A 23,885-nucleotide genomic window follows, 5' to 3' on the forward strand; every position below is an offset into this window, starting at 1 on the left:
CTAAACATGACATAAAGGGATGTAATTTACAACCCAAATGCATGTGCATAACCATTTTCTTTTGAAAACAGTATGTAAACTGCAGAGCAGTGATCGTTTTAGATATTCTACTGCTGCCATTAAGTCATCCGTGAGCAACTCAGCTTTAGTAATATTTCAGTATATAATTATTGCGTGTGTGTGTGTCATCCCACTTTGGCAGCTATGAAGTAAAGAGTTTGTTGTCTAGCAAGTTTCTCTCTGCTCCCTAATTTCAGATGTAGCAAACCCTGTAAGGCTGCAGTACTCCAGCACTGTACTTACCTGTGCTTTCCAACAGCTGAGCAAACCGGATGACTGAAGAAGGGTGGTTTTGCGTTTTTAGGATAGTTCTGAGCTTGAGTATAGTTTTACTGATTTGGCAGATTAGCTTCTTTGGATGTTGTCGCCAGCGTCAGTGGGCCCCTACTTTGAACTTCATTTGTACAGTTCTGAGGCGCTTTGTCTATACCGAAATGCAAGTTTTGTAAGCGGGGTAAGTTCTCTGGGAGCTTCTGTGGGTGTTTGGTGTAGGTGTGATGCTTTTGTAGAGAGTGAAAACTTCAAGAGACAAAGACTAAACCTATCTTTCAAATGGAGAATGCTTTTCTGTTGTCCTTGTTTCTTTCTGATTTATCAATCTGTCTTTCTCCTGAGCCGTGCCACGCTGACTCCTTGGTCATTCAGAAGTGAAGAAAGATAGACCTAATTTTGTTCATGTTTGTCAGCCTGATGCACTGTTACATTTCCTAATTTCTGTGCCAAGGGGATCCGAAATATACTATCATAGAAGCTAAACAAATAATACATTCATTTTCCATTGAAAGTTTCAGTTACTGTAGTGAATGTTGAAAGTAAAATATCTAGGCTAGTAGAATAGTTTTTATTTCAACTCAGTAAAATTTATTCTTTTTAATTAGGAGACAGGCAGGTAAATAATCTTAAAGTATTTTCCTCAGGGAAAACCATTTCTTTTCACAGGGTCTTTTAAAATTTCTGTTAGGAAGAACCTTCATAGGAAAGAACAAATTACTTGCTAAGAATAAAATAACACCTGATGTCTACTAATGCTTCTCAGAAGTGTAAAAATCTTACAGAAAGTTGAAACTCTTTCTAGCAAGCGTAACTTTATGCTGATAGGATTCATATACCATAAATAATGCACAAAAGTCAAAATGAAGTTTTGTCGTATTTCCCCTCAGGGAGGGGATTTCTGCTTTTTATGAGCTGTTAAGAATTAGGTTGTAGGTGCTGGAAAGCATAGTGGTCTGTACTATGGATGTTCGAAGGATCCTGGGGATGAAACCGCTGTTAGTAGTCACTTCCTCTCCTCTGCCCCTAAGGAAGAAAAGACCTTTGTCCCATGATATCACAGCTGAGTATTTCTCTTGATTTGTAGGATTCTCTCTTTAGCCACTTTGCTTATACTCTTATTGAGCTACAGAGATACTGATATGTATGACTTTTTCTTGTTCTGATAAGCACGAGGTAAGTCTGTGGTGGTGTGTGAAGTGTCACTGTAGGAGTGGAAGAGCCCCATTAACCATTACAGACAAATGCCCTTTTCTTATCCCCAGCACACTGGAGATACTAAGTCCTCGATGTCCTCAGAATCCCCTTCAAAGTAATTCTTAATACTATAAATCAATGCAGTGTCTTTGTCTCACTGCCCACTTCAAATAAGCCACTTCTCTGGTGGCCTGTAAGTAACAATTAACTAAATAATGGGAGCAGAAAATAGGTACAACAAAAGAAGAAACTCCATATCAGGTTACATGAGCTACGCTACTTATGATTTGATATTCTTCAGACTGTCACGCTATTTTTCTCTGTATGTCATAGATTACAGAAAATGATAGTGCACTGGAAGATGACGACGAAAGCCCTAGCTTAGTTTTCGTCTAAACATGCAATTAATCATGATTAAAAATGAGAAACAGACGCTACCTCAGCACTGTAGCAAGGTACTTCTACTGTTGTGCCTGTAGTGATTCTCTTCCTTTAAAGTCGCTTCTTTTGAGAAGCTATTTAATGCCCATCTCCCTTTTATTCTAGTCAACTTATATTTGATTTATGTCAAATACCATATTTGCCTCTTCCTTTGGATGGGAAATGTCTTTGCTCATAAACTGCTGTGTATTCTTAAAATACTTGGTAAGAAGTAAATAGCAGAATTATTTATGAACTAAGCAAGACAATAGTCGTTTGTTTTAGCTGTGTTAAGATTATATGTTTATCAGTGTATTCACTGATACAACATGTGTCTGAAGACTACCTGAGTTGCATTTTCAAAGGCATAGATAAATCCCTTTTTCCTACCTTGAATATGTAATATCCAAGTTCAGTTCTTTTGTGCATTTACTGCAGTGAAAGCTACGGTGTACTTTGTATGTAAGTCTACTACGTAAATCATGTTTGCCCTTTATAAGTTAATTCTGTGAAAGTTGTGATATGAATTCTTAGGAAATACATCCAAACCAGGCATATATCTGAGTTGCACTAGTGTGAATGCTTCTACCAATGGTAGAAAACAGAATAAAAATTTATTTTCATGCCTGTTTTTAAGCCAACATTTTCAAGGTAAGGAGTAGTTTCCAATATTCCAGATTTCTGTTCCATTTAGTGACAAGAAATTACAGCTGTACTTACATGTGTTTGGGCCCTGTAAATTCTGTTTTCTGTACTTGGGATTCAAAATCTGCCACACTTAAACATTTGCTGTTTATGCATTAATGGATTTTTCATTCAAATATTAATGTATTTTATATGCTTGTCTCCTCTTCATCCCAGGTGTCGTGTCTTACAAACACACTTCATGTCTGCTTTCTGTATCTTGATACTCCCATAATGAAGACATTCTAGTGCTAAGGCACATTGACAACATTGTGACGGGAGTAGAAAGTTTGTGTGTACATTTGTCACATTAAGGAAAGTGGAGGTAGGAGAAGAAAAATGTGTAGTGCATTTTGTTCAAACTTGCAGGCAAGTGATTTTTATCATTTGTCCTTGGGCATGGAAGGCACTCCCCTGATTTCCTTGGGAACGGGTCCAGACCTTGTAAAACTTGCTATTTTTATGTTCAGTGAATTTTAAAGTATCCTGAATTCACCTTCTCACTTTCAAATTATCTTGGTGACTTAAAATGGTGCCCTTGAGTATTATATTGAGAAATAGGAAGATAGTTATTCATTATTACTTACAGAATTAATGTTGTGGGTGTTTATAACCAGATAACATGCATTAAGATCCTTTTGTGTCATGTGGTGCTGATTGTTCCTATCCTATCATGATTTTTTTTCTTTTTCCCTGAAGAAATGTTGAGAAATGTCACCAGGACACAAAAGTCCTTGATGTTATTCATGTGATTGTTTGTTCAGCTGAGCTCAGCCTGGGCATTGTATTCAGAATCTATCTGTTGCTTTTGCTATTCTAAAGCAGTGAAAAGTTTCAGGGCTTTTTCTGTGTTCAGTACCCTTCACATGTGGAACCTTCTTTCACACATTGTATCTGTTGCACAGATCTTCCTGGAATTTACCACTTTTCAGAAGCTGTCTTGGATAAGAGCAGACTACTTAGATTAACTGTAAATATGCACAAACTTTAGGGTGACTTGTGAAAGTCAATGTGTTCTTGTTTCTCTGAATAACATCTACTATCATTGTGATTGACAGACTCCCTTCAGTTTAATTTAGGTGCATGCTTGAATTTATGGTTCCTTTGGATTTATGGTATCACTTTTAATGGCACTTTTCTTAGGATGCAATTTAATCAGTCATGAATATAACCCTGCAGCCTTGATGCATAAAATGGTGTTTATGTGCCTAATAACTGAAAAATGAGAAACTTTTGGGGGAAAAAATAATCAAAATTTGTGTGCTTACATTTGAAGAGACAGTGAAGAGGCAATTTGGTCACTACTTTCTTCAAATGAACAGGAGTTAAGTAACTGTGAATCTGTCTACTACAGAAACATGATTAAAGATAACAACGAAATTATTCCACTAATGGGCAAGAAAACAAATCCATCTGGTATTCCCCCTTCAAACCAGCAAGAGAAAAAGCCAACTGAAGGCACTCCCACAAAGAAAAGGTAGGACTCTAGCTCAGTTTAAACCACTAAAACTCCCTGTTTTATGTCCATAGATATTTGCACTGAAATACCACTAGCATCTTTATTCATGCTGCATATATGAATGAGAGAGACCTGATGAACCCAAGGTATCTTCAAAACACCATGTGCTTATGCTGTTTAGAAGTGGAAGAGTATCCTGGTTAGGCAGACATATGATACATTTACCCTAATGGGACAAATATTTAACCCCTATCCTAGAGATACTACAATTTTAAGTTTGTGTCTCCTATCAGCTGGGCTTTCTGCATCTACTCTGTATACTTGTATAAGCTTACAAGAATGTGGTCTAATGATGGTCAGTGTTTCAACAGCAGAAGGTAGAGTGATCTTTTCTAATAGAGAATCATGTGGCAGGGTACACAAGGTTTTGTGCAAGAGATGCTGGCCTGAAAAAAGGGAGCATTTAAAACAGCCTCATGTGGAAATGTGACAGATCATGGAGAGGCAGAGGTGAATTAAAAAATGAGGGCTGGTAGAGCAGGAGGTTTGAAAAATTCTGTCACAAACAGAAACCTTAATTCACTCTGTTTTTCATTATTCTGATTAGCAAGACTTCATTATTTTATAAAATTTTCACTTTCATAATTTATGATAGAGAATTAATAAAAGGATTAAGGGTTTGTATTGAATATGAATGGGGAAATACAAGCAGTAATTCATCCCTGCAACTATGCTATTGAAGTCAACTAAGTTACTGTAGAGCAAGGATGATTTTTCATTCATAAACTTTTCACTCTGTGGCTAATTAGTGGCTATTATGGCAATTTTTGAAACTCTGAATGCCTAGGCAATTGCAGATGTTCTGACATTTGTAGTTCTTAATAATCAGAGGACTCACTTTCCACAGAAATGGTGTCATTAGTTACTTGAGACCCACTGCCTGGATGGCCCAGTTCGTCTTTCTGTCATTAAATTAAAAAATAGAAGCTCTTTGCTTGCAGAAGGGGGAGACGAGGTGGTTGAACAGCTCACAATACACCCAGTACTTCAAAAAAGGGCAATTCCATGGAGGATTGTGTAGTTCTAACAAATACTGGCAGATACTACCCCTCAATTACTTAAGTTAATATCTCACATTCAGTTTTGTGGCATCACTAACCGTAACCTTGGGGTTTTTCCCACCTCTCAACCAAAAGCTCAGGGTGTGGCCGACAACATTCCTGTAATATAAGGAACGAAATCACGTGAATTTTAATGCAGAGGTTTAACGTGTTCTATTAATTATATGTTTCTGTGCTGCTGTTCTTCTGTTGCTTCAAAATGCTTCCTTGTACTGTGCCACTAAGCAGCTAGTGCATTTCCATGGGTGGCGTTTCTGACTTGACAAAATGTACTGGCAATATGTACTTTCTCAAAAGACGACAACTTCCCCTTCTTGAAGGTCCTGGTATTTGGGTGGACTAACAGTATATAATTAAGTACAGGAAAACCAACAGGCAGGCTGGGAGGAGTGCTGCCAACGTTGTCAGCGCCTGATTATGTTTGTGGGCAATGTTCTGAGAGTGTGCACTATGGCCACGTAAGCACTTGGGTATTTGTTGGAAGCTGTCCGCTTGCTTTGCATGATGTCTTTTGGGTTAGTTCCCCCACCACTACCACCGTGGTATTCCCAGATAACCTGCATGCCAGGATGGGTTAGGTGTGTCAGCTTCCAAAAGAGCGTCTACTTCATAGCTGCTGTACATCTATTGGATGCCAAAATCTTCAGCATGAACACACTGTTGGGAGAGCAGGAGCTGCTTTCAGACACATCAGCCTGTAGGGCACCATCCCTTCCTGGTGCTGAGCCAAGAGCAGGTGAGCTGGTCCAGCAAAGCCTAGAGCTTGGCACTTCTGGCTTTATGGAGGTTCACTGTGGCCTCCAACAGATGTTTGCCTGTTGGGACAGCTCCTGCACTTCATGGTCAGGGAATGCAAAAAAGCAGGATGAACCCATGTTTTTTCCACTCCTTAGTCTGGCTGCCAAGTCCAGGCCCCAGTGAAGCAACAGTGATTTACAGCAGCTGGCACAAGTGATGGCAATGGCCCTGTTTCTGTCTGGGTTTTTCCTGTATTCTGAAGAGCAGCCCCTGCTAGGTAATGTCAGGGACACAGTCCTACTAACCTGAAATGGCATTTTATTTGCTGCCTCCTTAGAATACATTCACAGGCACATCTCAAATGTTAAAAGGTCACGTAAGTTTAAACAACAACGCACAGTGAAGTAACACTTGGATCACCAAGCCACTGGAAAATGAGATGAAGTAGGGCTGTTGGATCATGCTGTCTTTAGCAGACATCAACAGATTGTTCAGTAGTGTCCTAATAATATATTGCATTTTAGCATCAGTATTAACAGGATTCTTCGGGCAAGATGCAGTTAAAAATAAGAAGTACCCTACAGACTAAACCACAAATACTAGGTGAACTGGAAACATTTTCCAGGTGACTACTGGAACATTTTAGAAATGTGAGACAGTTTCTGAACAATAGGCCACATGGGACTCACTACGTCCACCACCACTGAAACTCCTTTGTCTTTGGTGAAATGTAGCAATGTTTTAATGAGATCTAGTAATACCAAGCTATTTATTTTTGCCTTTTAACTCTGCAGACTTTAAAGGGCAAAATCTTCCTATTCTTATCACATTCCTTTTTCTGTGTTTCAAATTTTTCAAATAAATAATTATTTATAGGGAAAAGAAGTAGGTTAATGTTATGCACTGACTGGCAAGATTACAAATTCAGCCCTGGATGATGGAAACTCCTGATGTCATTTAACATGTGACATTTCAAACTGTCTGACTTAATGATTTTCACTGCTGATGGATCTGAAATGATCCATTCTGATGGCTCCTGGCTGAAGAAATAGGGACTAGAATGCAGTAGATTAAAAAGCATATGCATATGTGCTTGCATATGCATACATGTATGGCTGTTCAATAAATGTCTGGTGTTGCATTTAACTATTTGCACAGAAGTTGGATACAAGGCTGTTTTTAGGCTGCTGGAGTAGCTGCTTAGACATGTCAGGATCTGATGCCATGTGTCCTAAAAATATCTTGGGATCTTTTGTCCATCTGCCAGCATGAAAGTGCTGGGTGCAGTGCTGGAGGTTGGGATCCCCTGAGGGGAAAGTAGATAAGCCTCTGTTCCAGTGTCCTGTTAGGTATAATGCCAGAAAATCTAAATTGTCAACCTTGTCCTAGGTGTGTACGTGTAGTGCTTTGCTTATTTTATGGTTGAGCTTGCTTTTTTTACTAATATTTTTGTAAATGCGCTGTGTTCAACAGTTCACACTTTTTTCTGGAGATTGATGGTTTTGAAAGCAATGCAACTCCAAATAATACGTCTCCCCCTGTGTTTTCAAAACCAATGGATTCAAATATTCGTCCATGGTAAGTTATAGATGTATGTGCAATAGTCATATTGCAAATATATCTCTTTTCTTTTCAGCAGCAACTCCTTATTTCTCCTTAGACTTCAGAGCTAAAATGTCACATGGTTTTTCATAGCTTTTGGTCACTTCAAAGACAGAAGTCTATTGGAGGTCAGTTGTTGCTACATGATTTCTCTTTATCTACTGCTGTCATTTACACTGAATCAATCCGGCCTTAGATTTGAATAAATTTAGAATCAGTCCAGTCTTTTTTTTTAATTTTAGCCTCTTATTTATGATACATTAGGACAAACTCCACACATCCATTTGTGTATTTTCTGCTGTGTGAAGACCACAGCTTAATTTAGCAAACCCACCCTCTTCCCAGCTGTGTGCTGATGTCCTCTCTTTATTGCTCATTAACAATCAACATGGAGATGCTAAGTTTGAAATATTCAAAGGCAATGATTTATGCTGAATGAATGGAGAAAAATTATGACTGGGAAGAATGCACTTAATTTTAAAAAAATATGTGGGGTACTAACAGCCAATAGCTATATGGAAAATATGCATCAAATCTAACATAAATATGTATCAAATCTAGCATAAGCCCAGAGCGGTCAAATGTTCTTGTGCCTCATGGATGTCTTGTCAGCTTTTAGGAATTAGCTGACAGTCCTGTTTTGGTTTCAGAGGAGAAGTATCCAAACTTCTCCCTCTCATTCAGGGACTTAGCTGCACAAGACACACATACGCTTTGTCACCAGATTCCTCACAGTTTTCTGCAGAGAAGTGACAGACTGAATAAGAATGGATTTTGAGCTACCAGCTTTATTTCAAAGGGAAGGGAATATCTGCAGAGCAACGCTAAATCCTTGCGTCACTGTCCATATGTCTGTTTTCTCAATAACCAATAGTTCAGGCTCCCTAAGTTATTAACCTGAGGCAGTTTATCAAATCTAAACCTTATAGAAAACAAAAATACAAGTAAGAAAACTCATAATAAATTATTTTAAGTCAGATCTGCTTTTAGGAATGTCTGGAAATGATGTACAGTGATTACAAAACACCAATGCCACTGAAATCCTTTAAATTTATTACCTAAATACTTATTTAGGGCCCAGTCCTCAATTTCTGTTAGCTGAAGTTTCCATTCAAGTCAGCTGCAAAATGCTTTTGAGTTGCCTACAGTGTACTGTGTAGTAAATCTTTAGGTAAATCACTTCCATTGTGTGTTTGCAACCTAAACGCTGTTACTGATTTAGCACTTGGTTTGTGGCAGATGAAAAATTAGGCACGTGAAAAGGAAAAGCGTAAGCCTGAACCATTCAGGATAATGCATAAAAAGCAGTGATCATTAAAAAAAATGAAAAACTTCCCACAGTTTCATGATCTGTAACAGTAGAACACAAAACAGGTTGCTTTCCTAGTGATTTTTTAAAATATAATAAAATCCTGTGGATCTCTTCATTTTTAGCACTCACTTTAAAATTCACAGGGGAGATAAAAATGATAGAATTAAAAAGCACAATGTCAAATGTGACTAATTTCAGCTCTACTGTAGATACTGCTTCCTAGTATTGGCTGATTCTTCATGCAGTTTGCTAAAATGTCTTCCAGTATCTTCCTGACTTAGCACTTAGGCTTTTCTGTTTTCTACAGTGCATCTGCAAATGGAGAAGATATGGACTCCCCACAGTCTCTTCAGGATGATGCAACTGAATATAGCCCCAATGTAGACAGCTGTTGGTGAGTGGAGACATGACGTATTTCTTAATACATTTTTGATGGATTAAGTCTATGGTAGCGTAGATATCAACTATGCCATGTTTTAGAAATAAGTTCATATATTTCTGATTCTTCAGGAATTAAATTTTGAAATAGACAACTCTAACCTCTGCTTTTCTCAAATCTCAAATTTAGTGTGAGGATTCTTCATTGATGATGTCTGTTTCCTAGACGACAACACAGAACCGAAACACCATGCACAACTAGGCATGAGCTAGGAATATTTCTGATAGGGGGAAAATATTAAATCATTCTTATTCCACAATAATGCATGATTAGGAATGCTGTGTAAGAACATATGAGGTTAAAATTTTTCTGCTGTGAGAGAGATGGGTGCAGCTGGAGATGCAGCATCAGGTGACTTCAGACACTGAAGTCAGTGAGTTGTGGACAGATAGAGAAGCAGACAAGTATTTCTTAGCCTTTGTTCTAGGAGAAATAAACTGGAAAAAATGCAAAACAAAAAACTCGGAAAATGTACATTTTTATTATAAAACTCCTTCTCAATAGCCACTTACCTGCAAATAAGCAATCTGCAGAAACATTCTGACATCCATGCCAAGATAGATATGGAAGCAGGGCAAGTATAGGTAGTCTGGGGCAAGTAGTTGTATTTATTTTTCCTCTTACATAGAAAATAAAACACAGTAAATTTAATCAGCAGCTTCATTATTATTTCTTACAATTCAGTGCCAACATATCACAAGGACCTGAGCAGACTAGTGCCCGGAAGAAGCTGAAAAGATACATATTTCGGGCAGTATCTGAGGGGAATATAGAAGAGTTGCAATGTCTGCTCGCAGAGCTAAAGGAACGATCAAACGCGTGTACAAACATGACTGTGCCAGGTAAGCTGTGGAGTTACCTGAAGGATTGTTAGCCCTTCTGGCAGCATATGTTTAGTCTTAAGCTGGGAAATATGTCTGTGCAGCAGCTACTTGCCTGTGAATTTGTGGTCATTTCTTTTGCAATGTAATGTATGCCACATTTCCTATTTCAAAGTGAAAGCCTAAGGTATTCCATCAGGCACCTCCTTGCTGCCTCTGAAGCAACACTGGAGAGTATTTGTCTCCTAATTATGACACATGGAGGGTCTACCTGCACTGTATTTCTGTAGCCATACTTAAGCTAGTCTTCTGCAGCATAAGCTGATGTCTCTATTTAAACTGCAGTATAGACAGGGCTTGTGATGTGTGCAGCAGATGTGTAGAACAGGCAAAGAAGTTATGAAAGAGTTCTGGGTCTGTCTGGAGTTAATGTAGCAGTGGGATGTCCAAAAGAAAAACCAGGTGCATTGGCTACCTTATTAATTGGTACATTTCTGAATGCATCGTCTCACAAAGTATACGTAGCTCAAATACAAAGTAAATAGGATGGCATAATTCTTTGGCAAATAGTTTATGTTCTTATATATCCCTCAGGTTCCACCCCTAATAAACAAAAGACTAGAATTCTTTTCCATCCACTTTAATAAATAATGATGATTAATCTCAAAATTCACTCTTGTAGATTATCTGATGAAAAAATTCACAGCTTCAGATACTGGCAAAACTTGTCTGATGAAAGCTCTGTTGAACATCAACGAAAACACAAATCAGATAGTGAATGCACTACTGTCCTTTGCAGAAGAAAATGGTATTTTGGAGAGATTTATCAATGCAGCATACACAGAAGAGGCATATAAAGGTATTGCCATCTGATACCAACTGCAGGTATATGGTTAAATACACCATCCATAAAAGTAATGTTTTCTTCAAACATTCTAATGATGGTTTAAATTCCTAAACCAACTTTTATTCTTTATCACTGGTGCTATCCATCGTAAAAAACATCATTAATGTTTCATAATGTGCTCAAGAGAGTCAACGCTAAATACTCATGTCTGTTGTTTCAGGCCAGACAGCTCTAAATATTGCCATTGAAAGAAGACAATATGAAATAACTCAGAGCCTTATAGAAAAAGGAGCTGATGTCAATGCTCACGCCCAGGGTATTTTCTTTAATCCCAAACATAAGCATGAAGGCTTTTATTTTGGTAAGTGGACATGTGATCTCTCTGGAAAAGTTAGGAAGGAATACCCAAACAATTAAGACTGTATGAAAGACAGGCAAGTGTGAATCATTACTGTAGCTAAACCTCATGTCACAAGATACAAAATGGCATAGTACTGTTAGTAAAATTAACATGCTGGTGTGCAATGTTACAAACACTCAGAAAAAACTGTAAAATACAAAAAAAAAAATCATAAATGCTGGAAGTTTAATAAAATGTAACATTTGATTTTGAAGATTGTATCCAATTAATGTTCTATGCAAATTAAGCTTTTATAAAACAAAAGCTAATTCAATTAATATGTAAATGTGATTTCATATATTAAGATGCTTAACACAGTCACTTTTTTATAGTGTGATTTGAATGCTTGTAATAAAACATGAACACATGTTGCGTTTTATAATTTTGTAGGTGAAACTGCACTGGCGTTAGCTGCATGTACTAATCAACCAGACATAATTCAACTGTTAATGGACAATACCAGGACTAATATTACCTCTCAGGATTCCAGAGGAAACAATATCCTCCATGCATTAGTTACTGTGGCAGAAGACTTTAAAACCCAGAATGACTTTGTAATCAGAATGTACGATATGATTTTGTTGAAAAGTAAAGACAGAAATTTAGAAACAACAAAGAATAAAGAGGGTCTGACACCACTACAATTAGCTGCAAAAACTGGGAAATTAGAGGTGGGTATTATTTCAGTAGCCTCTAAGAGGAATTAAGTATGGGGAAAGAGTCAAGGCCAACTACGTACTCAGTGCTCTGATACATAGTTTTCTATGCTGGTGATGCTTGTACTATGTTCAAAATACAAGCAAATGTTTCTATTGCAATGTTGCTTTTACCCTTCAAGGTTTCCTCTCTAACAACCCTTCTCTGTACAAAATACACATGCTGTTTAAAAACAGCCTTGCTAACCCTTCTGTTGTACCGAAACTCAAAAATTCTGCACTTGTTGCAATACTACACTTATACAATATACGGTCTTTGAATAAATTCAGAAAGCTCACTAGAACTGCTGTTATGCTACTGTAGAATCTGGCTCTGATAAATCAACTGTATTGTGGTAAAGAATTGACAATTAGATAATTTAAAAGGTAATTAAGTTAAAGGGAGATATAAAGGTGAACGCATGGAAAATTGTGCTTTCATCCTTTAGAATAACATCTCTGACAGAAAATCTGGAGGCCTTAAAAGCACTGTATTTCTTAGAGATCTGTCATCTCTAACACTGCTTACTGAATAACAGAATTACAAATACATTGATTTGCACTACCGTAGAATGTGATAGTTAAAAGGTAGGGGTTTTGACATGCGTGTGTGTTCTTTCTCCTTTCACATGAAGAACACATCTGCTTACAAATGATTCTGTTAATGTTTTAGATTCTGAAATACATCCTGAGCAGAGAGATAAGAGATAAGCCTAACAGGAGCCTGTCAAGAAAATTCACGGACTGGGCTTATGGTCCTGTTCAATCTTCTCTCTATGATCTGACAGAACTAGATACCACCGCAGACAATTCAGTACTGGAAATTATTGTCTATAATACGAATATTGGTGTAAGTAACCTATTTCTAACATATATATATATATATATATATATATATGTTTCCTGGCAGTACACTCATTTCAGATGTGTTAGCCTATACGTTGGACTGAATTACTTCTAAAAGAGTAAACAGTAACTTTTGGTTCTCAGTTTTTCTATCAGGAGTAAGATGAATTCTATATGTCTGTAGATTGTCAACCATAAGCAAATATGCATTCAGCTCCTGAAACACATGCTAAGCATTTTGGAATTGGGTTTTTTTCCTGCATTTGAAGCATTAATTTGCCTTGCATGGGAACACAAATATGTCCCAGCTGGTCAGACCAAAGCTAATGTCTCATCTCCACAGAGTAGCCACTAGCAGCTGCCCAAAATAATGCATGAGAACAGGGCAAGCAAACAGAAATACAAGAATATTCTGCCTAAAGTTATAAACTTTACTTAACAGGTACGTATTTTAGGTGTTTAGGAATGTTAGCTTTTCAAAGCCAGAATTTTACATTTGCTAAATTCATATACTGCCATAAAACACTCATAGGAAGCAAGACCAGATGTTCACATTACTGTTTTAGCTCAATCGTAATTTACTGGAGTATGGCAGGTTATCTCAGCATAGGTCAGAGTTCTCCCATTGTATCTTCTTAGATTAGGGTCTGACATATCTTTGAGCACATCTAGATGCATTTCTAGATCTGCAGGGACAGATACTGAATGAAATCCAAAACACATGCCTGAAATTATCTCACTTTCCTTACAGGTGGCAAGTTCAAATCTTTATTATTATTTTTTTGACAGAATCGTCATGAAATGCTGACTTTGGAGCCCCTGAATTCACTCCTGCGAATGAAATGGAAGAAATTTGCACGACACATGTTTTTTATGTCATGCTGTTTTTATTTCCTATACAATGTAACATTAACATTAGTTTCCTACCACAGGCCTAATGAAAATGAAGTGAGTACAGCAACAGAGTCCTACCAAATTTTACTGATTTAAAATGGAATACAATTTTCTGAATTGTATTTAAAATGCTAAACCAAAACCAGCTATCAGAATATTTGGCTGTAGTGAGATCAGGTTCTCCCACATTAGGTATTCGTATCTGGAAGGAAGAAGAGCAGTAGTAGAGAAGGTAATTGTATTTGCATTTTGTGAAAGTGACCCAAAATACAAATATGTAATAAAAAGACAGGCAGTTACATTTCTGAAAGTGTGAAGAAGGTATTTTGTTTTTATTTTAAGATAAATAAATCTTTTTTTTTAAGATATTCTCTGTTATTTCAAATTTACATGTTAGGGGGCTGATTCTGTAAATCCACTGGGAAGAAAAATCTCACTAAAAGGAAAGAAATTGTGTAGCTAGAGAGCTACATACGTGAGGCTTCCTGTTACTTTGCCTTTTACACTTCAGGTATGGAACTAGTCTTTCATTTTGGACTTGTCTTGCAGGCTCCACCTTATCCACTAGCTCTGACGCGTGGTGTGGGATGGCTGCAGTTATCAGGACAGGTGATGGTTATGTTAGGAGCAATATTTTTAGCCATAAAAGAGGTAAGACTTTTTAATAACAAATACATAAACAACATAGGTGAAGAAGTTATCTAGATTTATGAATACACCTATGATGATATTGGCAATACATTTGGAATATCTTTATGATATGTATAATTTCTAAAAGTCTGGCACAATACATCGCTTACTCACAATGACCTTGGTTATATATTCAAATATAACTGTACTCTTCTGCGGAACAAATATGAAGAGTTTTCTTTTCAAATTCTTAAGACAGAGATGTGATATTTGATATATCATTGATGTCAAATTCCTGGCTATAAGGACCCTGCTGCATTAGAACTTTTAATTGGAAAAAAAAGATATAATTTTTACCATATACTCTAAGTAATTAAAGCCAGTTGCTAACTGTTAAATCATGCCAGAGGTGACAGAAATGTAAACTGTGAAGTTACAGCCCTATAAAAAGATTTTTAATTTTAGAAGTTATCATGTCTTATTATTAGACGAGTTCTTTTAGAACACTGATTAAATTATTTTGAAAAATACATTTTGAGGCCTACTTTCTCTTACTACCATTTCGGTATTTTATGTATCTGTCTACATAGAGTGTAGCCATCTTTCTGCTTAGGCCCTCGGACCTGCAGTCAATTCTTTCTGATGCGTGGTTCCACTTTGCATTGTAAGTCTGTCGTGCATGTATTTTATACTATATATAAAATGCTTATCTGTGGCATGGTCACAGAGAATGTACTCCTGTAGCAGATGCTCATTTTTCTCTAGATTATCAGTTTTTAGAGAGATGGATGTAATCTTACATGCAGCTTTTCTGTAGCACATGCTAATGGTAGCATGGGTCAGTAACGATACTGGGGGTTGATGTGTATGAACCGGATTTTTTCCCCAAAGTGCAGTACTGTCTTTAGCTTGTCCTGGTGCTGTATCTCTTTAAAGCTATATATAGAGAAATGTGTTTAAGAAACCAGGTTAATAAATGTGATAGTTTCACACTCCTTTCAGCTCCTTTAGGAAGGGCAAATAGCATAAAGCTGGTTCAGCTGGCCTAGACAAAGCACAGATGATTCCCTCTCATTTCTAGCATATGACTGTATGATCAATCAAAAGAGAGGTGGCTTAACTCTTACCTTTCTTCCTCCTCCTACAACCACACTGATACCAATCTTGTGCTGCTAAGAATCTGGTCTACATCCTATCACAGCATATCACACCTTCTACTAGTGTCTTCCTTGTTCGTGGAAAATCTGTAATGATTCTAACAATTCATTAAGCTAAAGCTTGAATTAAATGGCTTCTAAGATATTATTAAGAATTCTTAATGTCTTTGTGAGAAAAACCTGTATTGACCAGCTATTTTGGGGATAATAGTTGACTTTAAGGTTTAATAAATATAATCCTGATATGTTAATATTCTTATACCACATGTACTCATTTATTTAATTATAAAACTATAATGGTAATATTCATATGGAATAATAGAATGCAGTATGAAATTAGAAAAGAAGCATAAGAAGCAAATAAGTCTTGTTTTCATATTTTTCCATTGTTGTTGGTTTTGTGCTAGTAATTTCCCTTTTACATACATGTGTTTGTTTTTTAACAGTTTTATACAAGCTTTGCTTGTGATCTTCTCTGTCTTTTTGTACTTGTTTTCCTACAAAGAACACCTCGTGTGTCTTGTTTTGGCAATGGCCCTAGGATGGGCTAATATGCTTTATTTCACCAGAGGTTTCCAGTCCATGGGCATTTACAGTGTTATGATTCAAAAGGCAAGTTTATTTTCTTTTGTTTTATCTTCCTTGTTATGATATTTAGTTGTTACGATACAATCCCAATCAAGCACATTCAGCAATTTAGAGGTATTTTATAGTCCATATTGAAATTTCTTGTCTTCAGTTTATATGTATTATTTCAGCAGAATACACTGTATAAATTCAATGGCAGAAACTAGTTTATATCTTAAAATCAACATTTTATTACAGTAAATATATAAGTTGGGTTTTTTCAGTTAATATCGTTCTGCTATTTAATGGTATCATACACCTACATTATGCATTATGCATTAATGCCTATATTGTACAGAGTTAGTCACCCTTGGATAAGGCACCAGGCTCTCAGTCATTGAGATTAAAAAAAATCAGACCCAAATCTCTGGGTTTCACACTGACACTACAACCAGTTTGCTTAATGAAAGCAATCTGATACTCTTAGATTGTACCACACCTGTACCACTGCAGAATTCATAAGTATAAAACTCATTATCAATTTTCATTTCTGATAAATAATTTAATTTATTTTTTAGGTCATCCTGCAAGATGTGATAAAATTTTTAGTTGTCTATATCGTGTTTTTGCTGGGATTTGGCGTAGGTAAATATTACTGGAGAAAAGCACTGATGCTCTGTGTGAGTAAAAATTTTAGCATTATTATTCATAAGAACCCTATTGTCGTGATGACAGCTCATGTTGGGGTTTCTTCTGGATATTAAAAGACCTAGTTTAGAGTTTAAAACTGTCTAGAGACTTTCTGAACTGATAAGTATTTTGGCTCTTTCTCAATTTCATTTGTATGTGGGCTTTTTGCTTCTTGGTAATCTGTCATCTGTTTGCTGCTGTATATGTTGCTGGGCAGCTCTAGCTCTTGATTACGCAGTGCATTTTTAATTCTTTAGGATAAAATGTCATGTATGTATAAAGCATTATTGTGATTAACATTTTCTCATGCTTTCTTCTCAGCTCTTGCTGCATTGATTGAAACTTGCCAAGATGGCAGCGAATGCCATTCCAACAGCAGTCTGGGACCTGTTCTGATGGATCTTTTTAAGCTCACCCTAGGACTGGGTGATCTGGAGATCCAGCAAAATTCAAAGTATCCCGTACTATTTCTTCTGCTCCTCATAACTTATGTTGTGTTGACTTTTGTTCTTCTCTTGAACATGCTGATTGCATTAATGGGAGAAACAGTAGAAGATATTTCTAAAGAAAGTGAGCACATCTGGAAGCTCCAGGTTTGTTTGTGAGTTTGCTTAGTGAAAACAGGCTAAAATCTTTTTAGCTGTACCTATGGTAACTTGTTACGCTGACAGAAGGGGTTAGGTATTAACAGTGATAATCCCCATTTGTATATGTGTACAAATAATGGAAATAAGTAATTTTAGTATTAGCATATCATAACTTTAGATTCAACACCTATCCTAAAAGTAATCTTATGGCTTGGATTTTCAGCCTCATGCACTGTCACATACCTTTATGACTTTCATTCCAATTGATACATCACTGGGAAGGTTTGTTTCATTATCTGCCTGGAAATCTGTAACACAGCATCTCTGCTATTCTGTCCCTTCAGTGTGAACAACGCATGAACTCATTCCAGTTTCCCATACCTTATCCAAGCCTGGTCTTTTACCAAGGCTAGACAGCTCCAAGTCGCAAGCTATCATCAAGAACACAGTCGTAATTAGGACTGGAGTTGCTTTCTGTGGTGGGCAGCATCCCACAACAGGTTATATATGTCCCGTGGCAGGGTGTTTCATGAAGGTTTTTTAGCATTGAACCCTAAACACTGCGTTTAGAGTGAGATTTCTTGATTCTTCTCTGAGTATGCCTTTTGCAGCAGGGCTAACAAGAAAAAGCTGTGGACTCCCTGTTTACACATGACAATAAGTGGCATGCCATCTTATTTGCTGTTGTTGGAAGCAGTGTTGGTTATGGATGGTGGAGGGATGTATGACATGTTATAATGAAACACGGAGCCTGCAAAATGTATATGCTATGAAATCGAATAATTTTGAATAGTTAACCATACTTGTGTTACTGTTTATTGTTAATAGAGAGCCAGAACTATTTTGGAATTTGAAAAATTCTTACCAAAATGTTTGAGGAAAAGATTCCAACTGGGAGAACGGTGTAAAGTGGCTGAAAATGATACCAGGGTGTGTTTAAGGTAAAGCAAAGCTAGAATATTGTGCTATCAATTCTGCTCTGTATGTTTCTTCAAGGTTATTTCTCCTCAAAAGCCTCTAAAATACATCTCTGCAAATTATATTAGGTGTACCAAAATCCAATTTGGTTTCTTCAGTTGAGACCAATTGTTTTAAAAAAAAGGGAAAATATATAGGGTTTTTTAATGTAAGAAATTTTTAGTAAGAAAACAGATTTTCAACTTAAGTTTTTAATACACAAGTAGCAAGTCTGCTTGCATTAAATGCCACTCTGTTGTAATTTCCTTTGAATGTTAGCTTAAAAGTCATATTTAAATTGATTGCTAATTGATGATTACCATATTAAAGCATACATTACTGTGCTGTTTTATTGAAAATACTTAAAATATTTAAGGTGAGTTTCAAGACTGTACTCATAACGTGTGAAATCATAAAGTATTTTTAGTATTATTCTCATCTTCATGTAGTACATAACACTGCAAAAGGCATTCACCCTTTTTAGTACTAGCAAAGCAGGTGCTGATGGTAAAGTATGACAGTCCCAAGAAGAAATAAAGAGATAGAAGGGAAAGTGCAGCTATGTCACTGGGAGATATAATGAATACTAATAACACAACTTATATACAATATAAACAGGATTAATGAAGTGAAATGGACCGAGTGGAAAACACATGTTTCATTTATTAATGAAGATCCAGGGCCAACAGGTACTGCAGCATTTTACAACACTATATTTGCGAAATCTTTTTTTTCTTAGAAATGCTTTGATATAATTTAATACCTTTAAAAATACAAACTCTCATAAACTAGATATTCAGCGATACTTAACTGCTAGGGAAACTCATGGCTAATATGGCAGGGGTGTTACATTGTTTTTAAAGGTTCGGAGAGAGGGTTGGTTGCAAACTCAGTATTTACACCTTGGTGCCAAAACATAGTGGTTTTACCTTTTCTTTATTTTTCTCTAAGCAGTTATGCTTGATCTAAGTTTGATGTTCTGTTATGGCATTTGGGTGGTGTAAGGCTGGAGAACTTAACAGACAGAAAATGTTACTTTGAAAAATTGTGATAAAGTGCATTTAGTACTTAGTTACATATAGTATTGCAGATTTTGGCAAGAAATCAGACTGATTCTGCCGAGCAATACTATACTCTGCTGGTTTGAACCCTCAAACATTCATGTTTATGTTTTGCAATATGTATTGGATGACAATTGCCTCTCCTGAACGTTGACCAGGAAATTCAAGATACCCATCTGCTGACAGTGTTAGAAGTGTAATAGCGAAATGACCTAACTTTGAGGTGTCAGATGTCCTTCTAGCAGCAGGCGTCAGAGTTTATGATAGGGGCATACGAGGATCTGGGAGACGTGTTCTGAAGTTTCTTCTTAAGTCAATTAGCATTTATATTGCTTAGTAGAGTGAACTCAGTAATAATAAAAAAGGGCCAGACAGAAAAATTTCTGTGTAAGATATGGTAGTAAACTGACAACTTACTGCTTAAATAAATGCATGTTTTTAACGAAGAAAAAATAATGTGCAAAACTTTGATCTTGCATATACAGTTTCTACCATGTCCTGTTTTGTTTATAATGCATTTTTTTGCAGATCCAAGCAAAATTCAAGATAATTCAAGAACTAATAGCAAAAATACCCTGAATACGTTTGAAGAAACGGATGATTTGCCTGAAACTTCTGTTTAGTTGTGCTGTATTTGATATGTGGTTGTTTAGAAGGTTCACAGCATCAGCAGTGGATGCTAAAAGTTTTGTTGGTATTTTGGACAGCTGTAGCCAGCTGGAACACAAACTTTCAGTGATGTCATCTGATGACTTTAACCCATTTAATCAGGGCAGCTGAGCTAAAATAAAATGGACTATTTCACTGGTTCACTTTTGAGCCTCTTGAAAACCATTGATGTCCAAGTTTGCATGACACTACTCAAACTTGGCTCTAGACTTTTTACTGGATAAAAAAGTTCAAATGTGAGGTATTTCTTCCTTTTGTGGAAAATTAAGATCATTGTGATCCCAATCTGCTGTCTTTTGGAATCTCTAACTCATGAGAAACGTTTTGTAGACTGAAAAAAAAGTTCTTGTCGTGGAGAAAAGAAAGGCATTTCAGTTCTGAAGACTACCAAATGAAGTATGTTATTTTGAAATAACAATGTTCTTGGATACATTTGAAGCTTTTGTAATGACTGTCAGTGTTATTAGAGGCTTGATCCCGCAAGTTGGAGAAAGCCTCTTCAGGTCTCGTTAGCTTTGCCTGATCTGTTTTTCTGTGTGTATTCCCTAGGTTCTAATGGGGTGTTTACTGCTTTCTGTTTATTAATCTGTATATGTGCCCTCCCATAAAGTAATAGGGCAGCAATATAATTCATGATGGAGAGTATTTGAGTTTGTTCCAGCCACAGAATCTTTACTTTTCCTACTCAGCTGTGGTATCTTGCTGCATAAAATAAGTTATCACATTGGAAGTTCTTCTGGTTTAAAAGTAATTTAATTTCTGTATTAAACCACAGCAGGAAAATAAGAAGTCAGTATTTCTTCCCAAAATGAACAAAGTAAGTTAAATGCAATGCAATTGCAGACTTTTAAAGCCTTTTTTTTATTCAGAGGACTACATAATGCATTTCTGTAGCACTTGATATTTCACTACCTGATGACCTAGTACTATGAATTATATTTTTAGTTTTCTATTTTTTGTGTATATATAAAAGAATATCTGTTCTGTGTACTTTAAAATTTAATACGTTATGTGTCTTCAGTGTCACGGGTTTTCATCATATATATTCATCTGGTGCCTGTTTTAAGGGTGCTGTTTAAGTAAGACTCAGGTGAATTTTGTTCTGCTTGAACAATAGTAAGAGTTGCATTGGATTCTTACGGCTAAGCCTGATGGGGGCAAAATGATCCAAAAGACTTTCTTAACACAGAAGAGAGCATGAGGGAGCTCTCCAGCGGAAAGGATAGTGCAAAGCTATTTGCAGGAATGATGAACATGGTTCTCGCTACTCAACTGGTCTTCTACAGATGCTGTATCCCGTGTTTCCTACCATGTATGGCCTGGATGGATGGGATCAAATTGAAATCTTCAATTCAGTTATGTTTTTACAGGGCATAGGAATTTGAGGGGAAGGACGTTTGTGCATATCAATAGACCAATGTAATACCTGAGCATTTTTGGTCGTCTTAGTAGGATATGTGAGCATGAGAAGAAAAATTCCTGTGGTCTTGGAATCTTTCATCTTTGCTGGTTAATTTTGCATTGAAACTGCCAACAAAGAATATTGCCTTAGGACTCTGCAGTTCCCTTTGGATTCTTTTGAGTGCCAGTTTTTGGTTGTTTTTTATTACATACCTCTTCACATATACTCAGGAACCAGAATAAATTAGCCTGTGCTGTACTTCATGTTGCTGTGGGTAGACTTTTCACTGAAAACAAGTTCTGGTATCTCTGTGCTGCACAGAGGTTACACTGTAGGTGTAGCCATAAAACAGGGAAGGCACAAAAATATGTAAGAATGTGCCGTGCCAATGACCAGGTACAAAACTGCATCATAAAACTGAGGAAGAAGCTGGGTGTTGTTTCCCAAAGTTCTTCACTGACAAAATATCCTCCTTTTGTGGCCACAGCCCTGCCAGATCACACATGCTGTCTCCTCTCAAGGCTGTTACCAAGAACACTATGAATAATGACTGGAGCGGACAATTCTGTACTTTTTATACAATGTTTATTTAAATTAAATAAAACTTCTAATTCAGTAAACATTCTTTCCTGTGTTCTTATTTTATTGCCATAGGAATTACACAAAGCAAGGAAAAAAGAATTTTGGCTTAGTGGTAAATAAGGAAGAAATCACTTTTTAAAAGGTATAATTTGGGGGTTAACTAGACAGTGAATTTTTCAGTAAATAATTAATTATTGTATCCTTATGCAAAGTTCTTGATGTTTTCTCTAGCCCCAATTATTGTCAAATATATTAAAAGCAGCTTTAGAAAATTGATTAAATTCCCATTTTCTTCTCTTTTTCAGCTACTATGACAGGCTTTCTTTCCACAAATACAGAACAAGTCAGTCTCAAAATTCTCAGAAGTTTCCCCATATGGAATTCTTCTTAATTTCCATTCTGAAATACTCAGGTATGGTTTGTACATATCTTTGCATCAAAACCTGAGTTAATTTCCTAATCTTGCCTTCCTCATTGAAAACTTTTGGGGTGCAACAGCTGATTAAAATTTGATTTGGAAAATGTTATAAGCAGTAGGTGGATACACCTAGAAAGTTATAAAGCTATAAACTTCTCTCATCTCCATTGCAATAGAAAGGTAGAAAATTTCTTCAGAAGTTTCACAGGATAAGCACATCTTTTTCCTGAATTTGAATATTGCTCCAGTATGTTTCTAAATACTAGATACTTTCTAAATTCAAACCTTTTTGTCTTTAATGTTAAATCAGAAACAATTTGAATTAATATTGTAATACTTTAAATTTAAAAAGCTTTAAATTTCATTTTAGTATATTTTTCTCAGAAATCATACATTTTTAGCTTGTCTTTGTAAGTACAAAAAGAAAAACCAAACCAAACCTAAGGCTTCCACCTCAGTGCAGTAGGTGTTAGTTATATATGCAAATAATATAAAAGTTTCAAAATACATACTGTCACTCTTTTTCTCACTCCCTAGCTTTTCCTTTGTCTCATATTTTGTATATTTATCCAAGGAATTCGTTTCAAGGATCACCCCATTTTAAAAGGTGTTGGTTATTGTGGGTTTGTTGTTATAAAATAGAAATGCTGTAATTTTTTAATGTAGTTTTGTGGATTGGTATCTTTCTATATGATGCTAGATATAAATTTTATAGCCACTAACCCGTATGTGGTATATTGTTCATTTTATGTAGTGTGAACTAAGGAACTTCATAAAAATATTTATTCTTTGCTTCTATAGCAATCTATTAGAACAAGTAAACAGTAGTCATAATTAGCATTATGACAGTATGTTTCATCTTAAAAGTGCTCAGCAGTGTTAATTAAATTATAACTTAAAATTAGATTCTGCATTTATTCAATGAATTACTACTGAATGACGCTGGATTTCACAGAGAAGAAATCTACTTTTTGTATAGAAAAATCTGTAACAAGCTTTTAAGAAGTGCTCTGGTCTAAGACTAAGGATCTGATGTGTTTTGCAGTGAGTTTAATTTTTACTGTTTTTACAAAAGCTTGTTTCTTTTCATAATATGCAGCTTCGTTAATAAACGTTGGATAGACTGTACAGTTCCCTTTATATTCAATTACTTCTCCATCAAGAGTCAAAAACAGAGGATCACCATTGTTCAGTGGCTGCCAGTCTTGATCCTTAGAGAAAGAAAATAAATAGAATATATTTACTTTCAAGTTTTTATATATTTCATGTGATTTCTGAGTTTATGCTTAATAACTATATTCTCTGCAGTTTATGGCAAAAGCTTTTAAAATAATTCTTTTTAATCTTCTGTACATTATTT

At 36.1% G+C, this 23,885-nt stretch overlaps 2 protein-coding genes across 3 annotated transcripts in view; one reads left to right on the top strand and one right to left on the bottom strand.

The window, feature by feature from the left end:
* TRPV3 (transient receptor potential cation channel subfamily V member 3) lies at positions 1-22,145 on the top strand. Its single transcript, XM_005439732.3, has 18 exons — positions 1-2,956; positions 3,986-4,108; positions 7,423-7,527; positions 9,171-9,257; positions 9,987-10,144; positions 10,806-10,982; positions 11,191-11,331; positions 11,761-12,041; positions 12,739-12,915; positions 13,701-13,859; positions 14,355-14,456; positions 15,026-15,099; positions 16,039-16,204; positions 16,738-16,804; positions 17,171-17,442; positions 18,265-18,377; positions 19,012-19,082; positions 19,983-22,145. The coding sequence occupies exons 2-18, from the start codon at positions 3,990-3,992 to the stop codon at positions 20,075-20,077; spliced, it is 2,364 nt and encodes a 787-aa protein (XP_005439789.1). The 5' UTR covers positions 1-2,956; positions 3,986-3,989; the 3' UTR covers positions 20,078-22,145.
* The window catches only part of ASPA (aspartoacylase), an 8,440-nt gene continuing 6,675 nt past the window's right edge, over positions 22,121-23,885 (bottom strand). The window contains exon 6 of one of the 2 annotated variants that reach the window (XM_027806455.2): positions 22,121-23,736. In XM_027806455.2, coding sequence (XP_027662256.1) covers positions 23,524-23,736 — 213 coding nt within the window. In that variant the 3' untranslated portion in view covers positions 22,121-23,523. The remainder of the gene's footprint in view (positions 23,737-23,885) is intronic. The other variant, XM_027806453.2, reaches the window with a different exon arrangement.

Source organism: Falco cherrug, chromosome 1, assembly GCF_023634085.1.
Source record: "Falco cherrug isolate bFalChe1 chromosome 1, bFalChe1.pri, whole genome shotgun sequence".
Taxonomy (NCBI): domain Eukaryota; kingdom Metazoa; phylum Chordata; class Aves; order Falconiformes; family Falconidae; genus Falco; species Falco cherrug.

Excerpts from the sequence above, each read along its gene's own strand:
- TRPV3 (XM_005439732.3), top strand. The coding sequence starts at position 3,990 with ATGATTAAAGATAACAACGAAATTATTCCACTAATGGGCAAGAAAACA. Across the intron at positions 13,860-14,354 it reads ACAGGCCTAATGAAAATGAA|GCTCCACCTTATCCACTAGC; the intron begins GTGAGTACAGCA and ends CTTGTCTTGCAG. Across the intron at positions 15,100-16,038 it reads GCGTGGTTCCACTTTGCATT|TTTTATACAAGCTTTGCTTG; the intron begins GTAAGTCTGTCG and ends GTTTTTTAACAG.